This window comes from Prionailurus bengalensis, chromosome B3, assembly GCF_016509475.1.
Source record: "Prionailurus bengalensis isolate Pbe53 chromosome B3, Fcat_Pben_1.1_paternal_pri, whole genome shotgun sequence".
Taxonomy (NCBI): Eukaryota; Metazoa; Chordata; class Mammalia; order Carnivora; family Felidae; genus Prionailurus; species Prionailurus bengalensis.
Window position 1 is genome coordinate 59,200,731 of NC_057355.1, and position 15,871 is coordinate 59,216,601.

The 15,871-nt window shown below is 39.5% G+C and overlaps 1 protein-coding gene across 1 annotated transcript in view; it reads left to right on the forward strand.

Moving 5' to 3' along the window:
* SPG11 (SPG11 vesicle trafficking associated, spatacsin) overlaps nt 1–15,871 on the forward strand; it is a 93,613-nt gene that overhangs the window by 33,703 nt on the left and 44,039 nt on the right. Inside the window, 7 exon segments of the mRNA XM_043555539.1 lie at nt 5,009–5,164; nt 5,579–5,754; nt 8,073–8,249; nt 9,094–9,165; nt 9,451–9,578; nt 9,881–10,056; nt 10,963–11,176. Of these exon segments, the coding sequence (XP_043411474.1) occupies nt 5,009–5,164; nt 5,579–5,754; nt 8,073–8,249; nt 9,094–9,165; nt 9,451–9,578; nt 9,881–10,056; nt 10,963–11,176 (1,099 nt within the window).

Genomic DNA, 15,871 nt, shown 5'->3' on the forward strand with positions numbered 1-15,871 from the left:
CTGTTTTTGTGCCAATACCATGCTGTCTTGATGATGACAGCTTTGTAGTAGAGGCTAAAGTCTGGGATTGTGATGCCTCCTGCTTTGGTCTTCTTCTTCAAAATTCCTTTGGCTATTTGGGGCCTTTTGTGGTTCCATATGAATTTTAGGATTGCTTGTTCTAGTTTCGAGAAGAATGCTGGTGCAATTTTGATTGGGATTGCATTGAATGTGTAGATAGCTTTGGGTAGTATTGACATTTTGACAATATTTATTTTTCCAATCCATGAGCAGGGAATGTCTTTCCATTTCTTTAAATCTTCTTCAATTTCCTTCATCAGCTTTCTATAGTTTTCAGCATACAGATCCTTTACATCTTTGGTTAGATTTATTCCTAGGTATTTTATGCTTCTTGGTGCAATTGTGAATGGGATCAGTTTTTTTATTTGTCTTTCTGTTGCTTCATTGTTAGTGTATAAGAATGCAACTGATTTCTGTACATTGATTTTGTATCCTGCAACTTTGCTGAATTCCTGTATCAGTTCTAGCAGACTTTTGGTGGAGTCTATCGGATTTTCCATGTATAATATCATGTCATCTGCAAAAAGCGAAAGCTTGACTTCATCTTTGCCAATTTTGATGCCTTTGATTTCCTTTTGTTGTCTGATTGCTGATGCTAGAACTTCCAGCACTATGTTAAACAGCAGCGGTGAGAGTGGGCATCCTTGTCGTGTTCCTGATCTCAGGGAAAAAGCTTTCAGTTTTTCCCCGTTGAGGATGATGTTAGCTGTGGGCTTTTCATAAATGGCTTTTATGATCTTTAAGTATGTTCCTTCTATCCCGACTTTCTCAAGGGTTTTTATTAAGAAAGGGTGCTGGATTTTGTCGAAGGCCTTTTCTGCATCGATTGACAGGATCATATGGTTCTTCTCTCTTTTTTTGTTAATGTGATGTATCACGTTGATTGATTTGCGAATGTTGAACCAGCCCTGCATCCCAGGAATGAATCCCACTTGATCATGGTGAATAATTCTTTTTATATGCCGTTGAATTCGATTTGCTAGTATCTTATTGAGAATTTTTGCATCCATGTTCATCAGGGATATTGGCCTGTAGTTCTCTTTTTTGACTGGGTCTCTGTCTGGTTTAGGAATCAAAGTAATACTGGCTTCATAGAATGAGTCTGGAAGTTTTCCTTCCCTTTCTATTTCTTGGAATAGCTTGAGAAGGATAGGTATTATCTCTGCTTTAAACGTCTGGTAGAACTCCCCTGGGAAGCCATCTGGTCCTGGACTCTTATTTGTTGGGAGATTTTTGATAACCGATTCAATTTCTTCGCTGGTTATGGGTCTGTTCAAGCTTTCTATTTCCTCCTGATTGAGTTTTGGAAGAGTGTGGGTGTTCAGGAATTTGTCCATTTCTTCCAGGTTGTCCAATTTGTTGGCATATAAGTTTTCATAGTATTCCCTGATAATTGTTTGTATCTCTGAGGGATTGGTTGTAATAATTCCATTTTCATTCATGATTTTATCTATTTGGGTCATCTCCCTTTTCTTTTTGAGAAGCCTGGCTAGAGGTTTGTCAATTTTGTTTATTTTTTCAAAAAACCAACTCTTGGTTTCGTTGATCTGCTCTACAGTTTTTTTAGTTTCTATATTGTTTATTTCTGCTCTGATCTTTATTATTTCTCTTCTTCTGCTGGGCTTAGGCTGCCTTTGCTGTTCTGCTTCTAGTTCCTTTAGGTGTGCTGTTAGATTTTGTATTTGGGATTTTTCTTGTTTCTTGAGATAGGCCTGGATTGCAATGTATTTTCCTCTCAGGACTGCCTTTGCTGCGTCCCAAAGCGTTTGGATTGTTGTATTTTCATTTTCGTTTGTTTCCATATATTTTTTAATTTCTTCTCTAATTGCCTGGTTGACCCACTCATTCGTTAGTAGGGTGTTCTTTAACCTCCATGCTTTTGGAGGTTTTCCAGACTTTTTTCTGTGGTTGATTTCAAGCTTCATAGCATTGTGGTCTGAAAGTAAGCATGGTATAATTTCAATTCTTGTAAACTTATGAAGGGCTGTTTTGTGACCCAGTATATGATCTATCTTGGAGAATGTTCCATGTGCACTCGAGAAGAAAGTATATTCTGTTGCTTTGGGATGCAGAGTTCTAAATATATCTGTCAAGTCCATCTGATCCAATGTCTCATTCAGGGCCCTTGTTTCTTTATTGACCATGTGTCTAGATGATCTATCCATTTCTGTAAGTGGTGTATTAAAGTCCCCTGCAATTACCACATTCTTATCAATAAGGTTGCTTATGTTTATGAGTAATTGTTTTATATATTTGGGGGCTCCGGTATTCGGCGCATAGACATTTATAATTGTTAGCTCTTCCTGATGGATAGACCCTGTAACTATTATATAATGTCCTTCTTCATCTCTTGTTACAGCCTTTAATTTAAAGTCTAGTTTGTCTGATATAAGTATGGCTACTCCAGCTTTCTTTTGGCTTCCAGTCGCATGATAAATAGTTCTCCATCCCCTCACTCTCAATCTAAAGGTGTCCTCAGGTCTAAAATGAGTCTCTTGTAGACAGCAAATAGATGGGTCTTGTTTTTTTATCCATTCTGATACCCTATGTCTTTTGGTTGGCGCATTTAATCCATTTACATTCAGTGTTATTATAGAAAGATACGGGTTTAGAGTCATTGTGATGTCTGTATGTTTTATGCTTGTAGTGATGTCTCTGGGACTTTGTCTCACAGGGTCCCCCTTAGGATCTCTTGTAGGGCTGGTTTAGTGGTGACAAATTCCTTCAGTTTTTGTTTGTTTGGGAAGACCTTTATCTCTCCTTCTATTCTAAATGACAGACTTGCTGGATAAAGGATTCTTGGCTGCATATTTTTTCTGTCTAGCACCCTGAAAATCTCGTGCCAATTCTTTCTGGCCTGCCAAGTTTCAAAAGAGAGATCAGTCACGAGTCTTATAGGTCTCCCTTTATATGTGAGGGCACGTTTACCCCTTGCTGCTTTCAGAATTTTCTCTTTATCCTTGTATTTTGCCAGTTTCACTATGATATGTCGTGCAGAAGATCGATTCAAGTTACGTCTGAAGGGTGTTCTCTGTGCCTCTTGGATTTCAATGCCTTTTTCCTTCCCCAGTTCAGGGAAGTTCTCAGCTATTATTTCTTCAAGTACCCCTTCAGCACCTTTCCCTCTCTCTTCCTCCTCTGGGATACCAATTATGCGTATATTATTTCTTTTTAGTGTATCACTTAGTTCTCTAATTTTCCCCTCATACTCCTGGATTTTTTTATCTCTCTTTTTCTCAGCTTCCTCTTTTTCCATAACTTTATCTTCTAGTTCACCTATTCTCTCCTCTGCCTCTTCAAGCCGAGCTGTGGTGGTTTCCATTTTGTTATGCATTTCGTTTAAAGCGTTTTTCAGCTCCTCGTGACTGTTCCTTAGTCCCTTGATCTCTGTAGCAAGAGATTCTCTGCTGTCCTGTATACTGTTTTCAAGCCCAGCGATTAATTTTATGACTATTATTCTAAATTCACTTTCTGTTATGTTATTTAAGTCCTTTTTGATCAGCTCATTAGCTGTTGTTATTTCCTGGAGATTCTTCTGAGGGGAATTCTTCCGCTTGGTCATTTTGGATAGTCCCTGGCGTGGTGAGGACCTGCAGGGCACTTCCCCTGTGCTGTGGTGTATACCTGGAGTTGGTGGGCGGGGCCGCAGTCAGACCTGATGTCTGCCCCCAGCCCACCGCTGGGGCCACAGTCAGACTGGTGTGTGCCTTCTCTTCCCCTCTCCTAGGGGCGGGATTCACTGTGGGGTGGTGTGGCTCGTCTGGGCTACTTGCACCCTGCCAGGCTTGTGATGCTGGGGATCTGGCGTATTAGCTGGGGTGGGTAGGCAAGGTGCTCGGGGGCAGGAGGGGCAGGCTTAGATCGCTTCTCCTTAGGTGATCCACTTCAGGAGGGGCCCTGTGGCAGCGGGAGGGAGTCAGATCCGCTGCTGAAGCGCAGAGTTGGGTGTTTGCGCGGAGCGAGCAAGTTCCCTGGCAGGAACCGGTTCCCTTTGGGATTTCGGCTGGGGGATGGGTGGGGGAGATGGCGCTGGCAAGCGCCTTTGTTCCCCACCAAACTGAGCTCTGTTGTCAGGGGGCTCAGCAGCTCTCCCTCCCTTTGTCCTCCAGCCTTCCCGCTTTCCGAGCAGAGCTGTTAACTTATGACCTCCCAGACGCTAAGTCGCGCTTGTTGTGGGAACACAGTCCGTCAGGCCCCTCCGCTTTTGCAAGACAGACTCGGGGGCTCTGCTTGGCCGGCGAGCCGCCCCTCCGCCCCGGCTCCCTCCCGCCAGTCCATGGAGCGCGCACCGCCTCGCCGCCCTTCCTACCCTCTTCTGTGGGCCTCTCGTCTGCGTTTGGTTCCGGCGACTCTGTTCTGCTAATCCTCTGGCGGTTTTCTGGGTTATTTAGGCAGGTGTAGATGGAATCTAAGTGATCAGCAGGACGTGCGGTGAGCCCAGCGTCCTCCTAAGCCGCCATCTTGCCGCCCCCTAGAATTTTTATTTCAAATAAAATATATTTGTGGGGTGCCTGGGTGGCTTAGTAGGCTGAGCATCCAACTCTTGATTTTGGCTCAGCTCATGATCCCAGCGTTGTGGGATTGAGCCCTGAGTTGAATTCTAAGCTGGGTGTGGAGCCCGCTTAGGATTCATTCTTTTCTCTCTCTCCCTCCCTCTCTCTCTCTCTCTCTCCCTCCCCCCCCCATCTATCTCCTTGCCCCCCCCAACCCCCATCCTTCCTCTGCTTCATGAGTGCACGCATGCACTCCCTCTCTCTCAAATAAAAATAAATATATTTGTATTAGGTGTCTTTCATAGTATCCATTCATACTGCACTATCCTCTATATCAGGTAGTCCAATAGACATATATCTGTTATGTTCCTAAAAAATTTTAACATATTTTTGATTATGTTAGTTTTATTAGAAGAATACTGGTGTTCATGTTAATTTCTTTTGTTCTTTCTCAGATGTGGAAAAGCTGACACCAGCCTTGGATTTACTTTGCTCAGCAATTAGAGAAAGTGATTCTGAAACCCAAAGCAAACACTTTTCAGAACAGTTGCTTAATCTTACACTGTCTTTTCTTAACAAACAAATAAAGGAGCTTTTTCTTCACAATGAAGGTAAGATAGCAGCAAAGAGGGGTGCAACTGCCCTATCCGTGTGTCAGGACAGAGATCCCAGTGGTCCTATTGCCCGAGAAAATATAAGCCAAGAGACTGCTATTTCCTAAAGCTGAGAAGAGTCAGTGTATATAATTGATTGAGTGAAATAGATTCCAATACTGGCCAAGTTGACAGAAAGGACTAATTATTGTGAAAACAGTTATGTTAAAACACAGAGCTACTGGTAAATACGAAGAAGCTCAGATTTTTTTGTTTGAAATTTGAAAACACCGAGTTTAATTTTTGGCATTTTTCTAGTATTCTTTATAACAGCTTAGGGTTTATTCCTTTTCTCTAGTTCTTGCTCTCTATATGTATATGCACACGTACATTTATATATATATGAAATTGGCAAATTGGTGTTTTCCACAGAACTAGATGAACATCTACAGCAGGGAGTGAACATTTTGACCAGCTACATTAATGAACTTCGAACCTTCATGATAAAGTTTCCTTGGAAGATAATAGATACCGTAGATGAATATGATATAAATGAAAATGTCCCCAAAGTAAGAGAAAGCGATATATGGAAGAAACTCAGTGTTGAGGTAAATATGAGTAATTACTACTTCTTTTATTTGCCAGATTTAGAGGATCTGAGAAAACAATTTGAAAACCAGAATTTAGAATCTGTACATTTGTGATTCAGAATCTTTAGCAAGGTTTTATACATTTGGAGTATTTGGAGTTTAGGTTTTATAGATTTGGAGATCTCTGGGCATGACTTCAAATTTATGTCTACAAGCTTGTGTATGTAATTGAGAACACAGAGAGGTTCCCTCTGAATTCTTAATGCCAGATCTGCCCACTTAGATCCAGTGACAAGCACCTAACCCCAAACCTATGTGAAGTGGCACACTCTTCACGATATTTCTTCAATGGCTAGGGCCTGGCACTTTGGACTTAAGCATTCTGCCTGACCTTTGGGTAAATCACATTGCTGCTGGTAGTTTGATCTTAGGAAACTTTTATTTTATGGCATTATTTCTTGGACATATACTCAGTTTGAGTCCTATCTCACATTCCAGTTAAGATATCTTGCCAGTTAAATTTTCTAGCTCACCTGCTTGACTTTTTTTTTTTACTTTTTTTTTTTTTAACATTTATTTATTTTTGAGACAGAGACAGAGCATGAACGGGGGGAGGGTCAGAGAAAGAGGGAGACACAGAATCCGAAACAGGCTCCAGGCTCCGAGCTGTCAGCACAGAGACCAACGCGGGGCTCGAACTCACAGACTGCGAGATCATGACCTGAGCCGAAGTCGGCCGCTTAACCGACTGAGCCACCCAGGCGCCCCTTGACTTTCTTTTTATAGAAGTTAGTACAACCAAACTGTGCTGCTGCCCTCTTTATGACTGGGGACTGGAAGAATCCCTCCACCCACCTGTCAAGTATTGGCTTTGGAAAGACAAAGACCAAAATAGCTTAACCCAGATAGATGATCAAACTCAGTAGGGAGTGAAAGTGATAAGTTTGACCTACTGTCAGGTTCGCAGGACTGCTGTTGTTGGGGTGGAGGAACAGGGAAGTAGCTGGTGTGACTGCTTTTGCTGTATCTCTTATTCTCTATCCGAAAGTTAATTGATTTTCCCTCTACTGTTTTTGGCTTCTCTTTTACAGTCTCCTTTGCAGGTTTCACTTCCTATTTTTCACCCTTGAATATGCTCCAAGGTACCATCCCTGGTCCTCTGGTCTTTTTGCTCAAAATAATTGATTTTTAACTTTTTGAAAGGTTATATCCTATTTTGATGAAAGCTGTGGACTCTGTCTCCAAAAATATACATGTGATTGTGTGCATGTACACATGCATACGATTTTGCATAAGGCTTCATGGGATTTACCTACTCCTTGAAAGCCCCCGGTTAAGAATGCCCCTATTTGGGCCACCTGGGTGACTCAGTTGGTAAAGTATCTAACTTCAACTCAGGTCATGATCTCCTGGTTTGTGAGTTTGAGCCTGGCATTGGGATTTGTACTAATGCTGTGGAACCTGCCTGGGATTCTTTCTCTCTCCCTCTTTGTCCCTTCCCAACTTGTGCACGTGCGCGCTCTCAAAAAAATAAATAAATAAAAAAGTCCCTCTTCTGTCTAGGGTATAGGTCTTCAGTGTAGGTCTTTATTCCTTCTTACTAGGATTTTTGCTGTAACCTTCTAATGCCTTACTGTCTTGAGCTTGAATCCCTTGTAGTCTATTCTCCACATTGCTACCTGAACATTCTTCCTAAAATATGTATCTGGTTATGTCACCCTTAGCTTTTAAGATCTTTCAGTGTTTCCACATAAATTTCAGGATACAATCCATCTCCTACATATAACACCCTTCATGATGGAACCTCTGCTTTTCTTTCACATCTCATCTGCTACTATGTCCAGTTTTTTCTCCAGTTAAATTGAGTAATTTGGAGTTTCCTAAAGAGTGATACTGTTTCTTGCCTTTATACCTCGGTATATATTCCCTCTTTTTGGGACACTTGTCCTGTTTCCTCAATATATGTATGTAATGCATACTTGCCTTTTAAATTTCACCTCATTAGTCCTCTCTACTAGGAAGACTTTTCTTTTGTTGTTACCTCTTTTATTTAGATGCTCCTCTTCTGGACCCTCCTCTCTAGCACCCTGGGATACCTGCATCATCGCCTTTATCATACAAGACTATACTCAATACTTTATTTGTATATTTTCCACTAGTCTAATAGCCTGTATTTTGGTCAACTTCATCTCTCCTGTGCAAAGCACCAAATCTAGTGGTTGATTTTCAACAAAAGTCTATTAGGTGCTCAATAAATATATAAGTCCCATGTTGATAATCATAATAAGGAAATAAAAAGGAACTTAAAAGGCAAATATGTTTCCTCATTTTCTTAGGACATTATTGCCGATGCTATTTTGAACAACAGAATACCAGAGGCACAGGCTTTCTTCAGGATTAACAGTCATTCTGCTCAAAGACTTGAGGAGCTGATTAGAATAGGCCTAAATTTGGTCTTTGACAATTTGAAAAAGAACAACATAAAGGAAGCCTCTGAACTTTTGAAGAACATGGTGAGTTGCATAAACTGTCTGATCTTAAAGTCTCTAATGGAAGAAAAGTTCTCTATATTGAATGCAATTTCTGGTTGATATAAAAATTGATTTGTATTCATAGTTGTGTCAGAAACTAAGAAATTTATATAGCCTTTACTGGGAAATGATAATAGAAATGTTCTTTGGTACTGAGAACTTTTTTGAAGAAATTTTTTTATTGGGAGTTTCCATCATTTATTCTCTGTTATACTTGACACTTTGACTAGAAGGAGACAGTGCTTCTCCTAGAAGGCTTCATACATGTCAAAGTGTGCACAGAACCTCGTTTGTTGGGAAACATTCTGGGTTGTTTGTGTGACCCCTTACGTCTCCGTTTGAGCTAATGGCTTATACTTTTACTTCGTGCTCTGTGGTTTTACTTCATTTGAGAAGGGGAAGTCCCGGAGGTAGGCCTCCTGGACTAAGCTGAGACCTGGCCCTAATCTGCATGGTCGTGGCTTGTCCCTGGTAACTTTCTAGAGGTACAGAGTGAAACCATGCAAGCATTGTGATTTGCATTGACTTTTGTTTTCAAGTGAATCATTATAGCAGATACCTGCAGTTTTGGTCATGGTAGCCTAGCATTACCTTAAATTGTTCTATCTGCTGCCTTTGTTCTGGAAAAATGGCTAAGGACTTTAGGGATAGGCTGTGTATACGTAAGGTAAATCTAGAGTATGAGTGTTCACAAGAGCAGAAAAGCTGTAGAATTCTAACAGGGTACATGTCTGTAATAGGGTATTTCTTTATCCAACATATATTTATATTTAAAATAGTCCTTTTACAAAATGTAAAGGTTTTTCAATTTTTCTGTTTATTACAGGGCTTTGATGTAAAAGACCAGTTGCTCAAGATCTGCTTCTATACAACTGATAAAGATATACGGGACTTTTTGGTAGGTAAAGGTGAGGCTATGTAGTTTACATCTTCTAGTAAACCTTGGTGAAAATTCAAAATGAATTATTTTAATATTCGACTAATGTCTAGTAAGTAAAAGTATTAGAATTCCTTTTATTTTTAATGATCATTTTGCATTTGTGGTAAAAGAAAATTTGTGAATATATATATACACTTCAAAAATTCAAAATACAATTCTTAAATGGCATTTAATCTCATGACATTTGTTTTGCAATTGTGATGGATTTTTGTGAGGTCACTGCTTAATTACTTTTTATTCAAGGTTGAAATTTTAAAAGAAAAAAATTATTTTTCTGAAAATGAAAAGAGAACTATAGACTTCGTGCATCAAGTTGAGAAGTTTTATTCAGGACATTTTCAAGAAAATGTGCAGATCCAGCCCTTTGCCAGGTAGTCTTATTAGCCTGCTTTCGATAATACGGAAAAAATATTGTGGACATTGTTTATAATTGTTAGTGAGCACAGGTTTTTTATGTGGAACTGAGCTTACATTCTCTATGAAGATAAAACTTGTGTCATCCAGAAGGGACTCAGGGAATTTCCTCTCATTCCAATATTTGTATAATTACATACATATTTTTAAGATAATAAATACAAAAATGATAGTATTGAATTATGTGTTTCCTAAAAGAGTTGAAGTTAATGAGCAGATTTTCCCTCCAAAATTAAAAAAATTTATACCACTGTTTCAGGTATAGGATGAAGGAACAGGATTTTTTCAAGCACAAATCTGTTTTGGACTCACTCCTGAAACATGATCCTAAAGATAAATTTAACAAACAGGACCACAGAGTTGTGTTAAATTGGGCTCAGTGGTGGAATCAACTAACACAAGAATCCATCCTTCTCCCCAGGATAAGTCCAGAAGGCAAGTGTGAAAGAACCTAAAATTTAAACATATTGTATGAGAATTAAATTAGGCATTTGAATATTTTGGTGAGTCTCCATTTTGGAATTCCTTTTGGAGGAAGAATACTCAGTTACTTTAAAATGCAAGTCATTCCATGAAGACCTCTTATCTCAAGGTTTTTATTTTAATTTTTAGAGAGTGTGGGCATGAGCTGGGGAGGGGCAGAGGGGAGAGAGGGGGAGAGAGAGAGAATGAGAATGAGAATCTTAGGCAGGCTCCATGCTCAGCAAGGAGCCCGACATGGGGCTCAATCCCACGACTCTGGGATATCTCAAGGTTTTTGTAAGAGATTTATAATGTGACAGTGAAAGAGAAAAGCCTTATGGTTTAGTGAATTGAAATTTCAAGGCTAAGAATTCTCTAGCCAGCCTCAAAGTGACATCTATGTTTTTCCAATAGTCTTTGAGTTTCTTCTTGTGTAAACTAAGGATCTGTATCACATGAGGGCTCTGGGGAACAAGTAATAGTAGTTATGTATAGAATGTTAAATTCATGTTAACTATTACAGCCAAAGTTATTTTGTTTGTTTATTTAATTTGAGAGAGAGAGAGCGAGAGAGAGAGAGAGAGCGAGCATGAGCCAGGGAGAGGCAGAGAGAGAGGGAAAGGAAGAAAGAATCCCAAGCAGGCTCTGTGCTGTTAGTGCAGAGCCCAACATAGGACTTGATCCCATGAACTATGAGATCATGCCCTGAGCCGAAATCAGAATTCAGGCACTTAACTGACTGAGCCACCCATGTGCCTCCGAAGTTTTTATTTATATTAAGAAAAGGGAAGAAGAATCTATTAAGTTAATTATTGTTGAGTTTTGTGTCAATAATCATAATTCATTGCTGTTTTAAAATGTATTTTATTCTTAATTCAGAGTACAAATCATATTCTCCCGAAGCCCTCTGGAGATACCTCACAGCTCGCCATGATTGGTCAAGCATTATCTTGTGGATTGGAGAATTTCAGACCCAGAACAGTTGTGCTTCACTTCAGCAGAACAGATGGCCCCTTCTGACTGTTGATGTTATTGATCAGAATACTTGCTGCAACAACTACATGAGGAATGAAATTTTAGATAAGCTGGCCAGGTATTGTAACTGGAGATGAATACAAGGAAGGGCAATAAAAAACTAATGGTGTAAATTTTGCTCTGAAATGCCATAAATCCAATGCAATGTTGTTTCATAGTATTTTAAAATTATAAAGTGTTACCATATATTGAGGTTTTAAAATCACATGCATTTTGGAGTGCCTGGGTGGCTCAGTTGAGTGTCTAACTCTTGATTTTGGCTTAGGTCATGATCTATCTAATGGTTTGTGAGATATTGAGCCCCATGTCAGGCTTCACGCTGTCAGTGCAGAGCCTGTTTGGAATTCTCTCTCTCTCCCTCTCTTTCTCTTCCTCTCCCCTGCTCTCGCTCGCTCAAAATAAATAATTTTTAAAAAAATATTTAAGATCACATGCATTTAACACCATGTGTTAGTGAATAGGTTCTCACACTGTAGCTGACATGGTCAGCTGTCATTGGAGCTACAAGGACCAAGTGGCAAGAGCTGAGAAGAGGATGCCTTAGTGTCATGTAATGTCTCCCACTCTTCTCATTACTGTCACTGCACCTGTGTGCTGCCTGTGGATTTTAACTAAAGAGGACTGTTCAGTTAAGAAATTAGTGAGGGGGAGGGGTGCACCCGATTTTGGCTCAGGTCATGATCTCACAGTTGGTGAATTCCAGCCCTGCATCAGGCTCTGTGTGGACAGCTCAGAGCCTGAAGCCTGCTTTGGGTTCTGTGTCTCCCTCTTTCTCTGCCTCTACCTCGTTTGCGTTCTGTCTCTCTCTCTCTCAAAAATAAACAAACATTAAGAAAATAATTTTTAAAAATTAAAAAAAAAATCAGTGAGGGGATGCCTGGGTGGCTTAGTTAAGTGTCCAACTCTTCATTTCAATTGAGGTTATGATCTTGTGGTTCGTGAGTTCAAGCCCTGCATCAGTCTCTGTGCTGATGGTGCAGAGCCTGTTTGGGATTCTCTCTCTCTCTCTCTCTCTCTCTCTCTCTCTCTCTCTCTGCCCTGCACTCTCTCTGTCTCTCTCTCTCAAAATAAATAAACTTAAAAAAGAAAAAAATTAGTGAAGGGTAAGTAGCTCTTGAAGTGATGTGAAGACTTGAAATTTTTAATTAATTGCTAAAAACAATTCTGTTAGATTGAACCATGTGAACTTGCCATTTGTGTGGGTCAAAAATGGTTGAATATCAGCAATTTCACAGGCTAAACCTAATCTATCTTCCTAAGGCTATAAAAATAATATAATGAGACAATAACATATATATTAATTTTTAAGTTTCTGAAGCTTATTCCCCATGTATTTATTTTATTTTATATTTATACTTTTAGGGAGGTGTAGCTGTATTGTCCTAATCAATTTGAAGATGTGGAGAGTGAAATCTAGAGAAGTTAGGAGCTTTGCCCAAGTCAGTTACTTACAGACTTCAATTCTTTTACCTCTGACTTTCTATTTGCTGTTCCTTCTATTGCACTAAATCCTTTCCTTATTTACTAAAAGTAAAATTGCATATAACTTGCATGGTTGTCAAATATTTGGCTTAATATTTATTTATTTAAAAAGCTAGTATGTATGTGATTCAACAGGAATATGACATTAGTGAATTAGGTCTACAGTAAGAGATTAAAAGGAAAAACTCATACCACCCTGTTAGATACAGAAGAGCATTTGATAAAATTCAGCATCTATTTATCATAAAAGCTACATATTAGCAAACTAAGAGTGGATGCAAATTTCCTTAATGTGAAAGGGGTATCTAAAGAAATCTTGTAGCTAACGTTATGCTTGATGGTGAAACACCACAAACGTTCTATTTAGATTTGGAGCAAGACAAGCCTGTTGTCGATTCTTCCCAAGTTGATCTTTAGATATAATGCAATCTCAATAAAAATCCCAGCAGGTTTTCTTGTGGATTTTAACAAGCTGATTATAAATATTTATATGAAAATGCAGAGGGTCAAGAATAGCCCTGAAAAAGAACTTGTCCTCCCAGGTATAAAAGTTTATTCTAAAGCTCTAGCAACCAAGACGGTGAGAGTATTGGTTCAAGGATAGACAAATAGACCAGAGAACAGAATAATGAGCATAGAAACAAACTTCTACATGCATGCTCACTTTATATATGACAGAGGTGGCACTGAATAGCGGGCAAAGAACATTTTTTTTTTGACAAATGGGAGCTGGGGTAACAAGATAGCTGTGGGGGGGGGGGTTGGATTTAAATTGGACTTTTATTTTTAATTGGACTTTCTGCCTTCTCTCATGCATACAGTCAATTCCAAGTAGATTTCAAAACCCAAATGATAAATGTAAAACTATAAAACTTTTAGAAGATACGGAAGAATATTTTCATGACCTTGGGAGTAGGGTATGCTTTCTAAACAGCCTAAGGGGTCAAGGAGAATGGTTACTGAGACCTAGAGAGCTGCCTGGCAAGAGTTGTGTCCCTTAGTGGAGAGTGTCAGGCAACCTGCAGTCACCCAGCACAGAAAGAGCCAAGGTATCCTCATCTTCTCTTCTTTCTGACTCTTCTCTTCTTATGGGGGTCTTCCATAGGCAAAACAAAATGGAAGCCTGAGGGTACTAGAGTCTTCTGTGCAGGCGAGCCTCCAGGGATAGGAGAAGAGTAGAGCTTGGATCTGGAGGGGAAGATAACAGCATACATAGGCATTTCACAAAAGAGGAAACACAAATGGCCAATAAACATACAAAAAGATGGTCTTCCTCATTTGTAGTCATGGAAATATAAAATTATTTTACCAAAAATCTAGGGGTGCTGCACTGACCATCAAAGGTAGAGAGTAGATAAATAAAATGTAGTTACAGTCCTACAGTGGAGTACTATATAACAATGAAAACAAACTGAGGGTATTATGCTAAGTGAAATTAGTCAGAGAAAGACAAAAATCATGACTTCACTCATATGAGGACTTTAAGAGACAAAACAGATGAACATAAGGGAAGGGAAACAAAAATATAAAAACAGGGAGGGGGATAAAACAGAAAAGACTCTTAAATATGGAGAATAAACAGAGAGTTACTGGAAGGGGTGTGGGAGGGGGGATGGGCTAAATGGTAAGGGGCACTAAGGAATCCACTCCTGAAATCATTGTTGCACTATATGCTAACTAATTTGGATGTAAATTTTAAAAAATAAAAAAAAAAAATAATGAAAACAAACTGTACTCACAGGTATTAACATGGGTAAATCACACAATGTTCAATAAAAGAAATGAGACTAAGAATAATATATCCAGATAGTACCATTTATGAATAAAGTTTAAAATAGGCAAATCCAAGAGTGCCCGGATGGCTCAGTCAGTTAAGCGTCCAACTTCAGCTCAGGTCTCATGGTCTGTGAGTTCAAGCCCCGCATCGGGCTCTGTGCTGACAGCTGGAAGCCTGGAGCCTGCTTCAGATTCTGTGTCTCCCTCTCTCTCTGCCCCTTGCCTGCTTGCACTCTGTCTCTCTCTCTCAAAAATAGATAAACTTCAAAAAAAAAATTTTTTTTTAAGTTGGGAATGGGCAGGGGGGCACCTGGATGACTCAGTCAGTTGAGCATCCAACTTCAGCTCAGGTCATGATCTCATGGTTCATGAGTTTGAGCCAGCATCAGGCTCTGGGTGGACAGCTCAGAACCTAGAGCCTACTTCCAGATTCTCTATCTCCCTCTTTCTCTGCCCTCCCCTACCTGCACTCTGTCTCTGTCTCTGTCTCTCTCTCAAAAATAAACATTACAAAAATTTTTTTAAAAATAATTATTACAAAGTTAGGATAGTGGTTACCTCTGGGGGTAGCAAAGGACATGCATGGGGGAAGAATACACCAAGGTATAATATTCTATTATTTGGGTGATGGTTACATAGTGTTTCTGTACATGCCACATTATATATTTCCTATTGTCCTCTGTATAGTATATAAATTTAACAGTAAATTTGTAAAAAGTAATATTTAAATGCAAATTTCTATTCTTGTTTAGTTGTTGGTCTATTTAAATTATTCTGCTTTAGCTTCTAAATGGTTTTGTTTGGGAATTTTGGAAATTCCCAGTGCTTAAAACATCTAATTTCAAGAGCTAACCACTGTTGCCATAGTGGATTGTGCAATTCTAGTTAAAATCATAAGAAAATGGAGATAGCGGGGCGCCTGGGTGGCTCAGTCGGTTAAGCGGCCGACTTCGGCTCAGGTCATAATCTCATGGTCCGTGAGTTAGAGCCCCGCATCAGGCTCTGTGCTGACAGCTCAGAGCCTGGAGCCTGTTTCAGGTTCTGTGCCTCCCTCTCTCTGACACTCCCCCGTTCATGCTCTGTCTCTCTGTCTCAAAAATAAATAAATGTTAAAAAAAAAAAGTAAAAAAAAAGAAAATGGAGATAGCTTAGATTAGGTTTTTGAAATAATGAAGATAACTCTAGACTGTCATTTAAATACTAAGATGGTGCACCAGTCTTCATCAGAAACTAGCAAAATATATATGTGTCAGAACAGATTTATAGAGTGAGACTGTAGCAGGATTCTCAGACAGATAGTCGTGACACTGAGGCTTTTCTTTCCAGGAAGTAACTTTATTCCTGCCAGCATTGCTCAGTTGGGTTCGTACCTGGAGAACTGAGCCCTGAACGCCACGTGGTGTAGTTTTCTATATACTTTTTATTTCTTTGTCTCCTATATATGGTAACACACAAACATGTAGTCTGGTTAAGTGGTCTCCTGTTACAAGGTGGT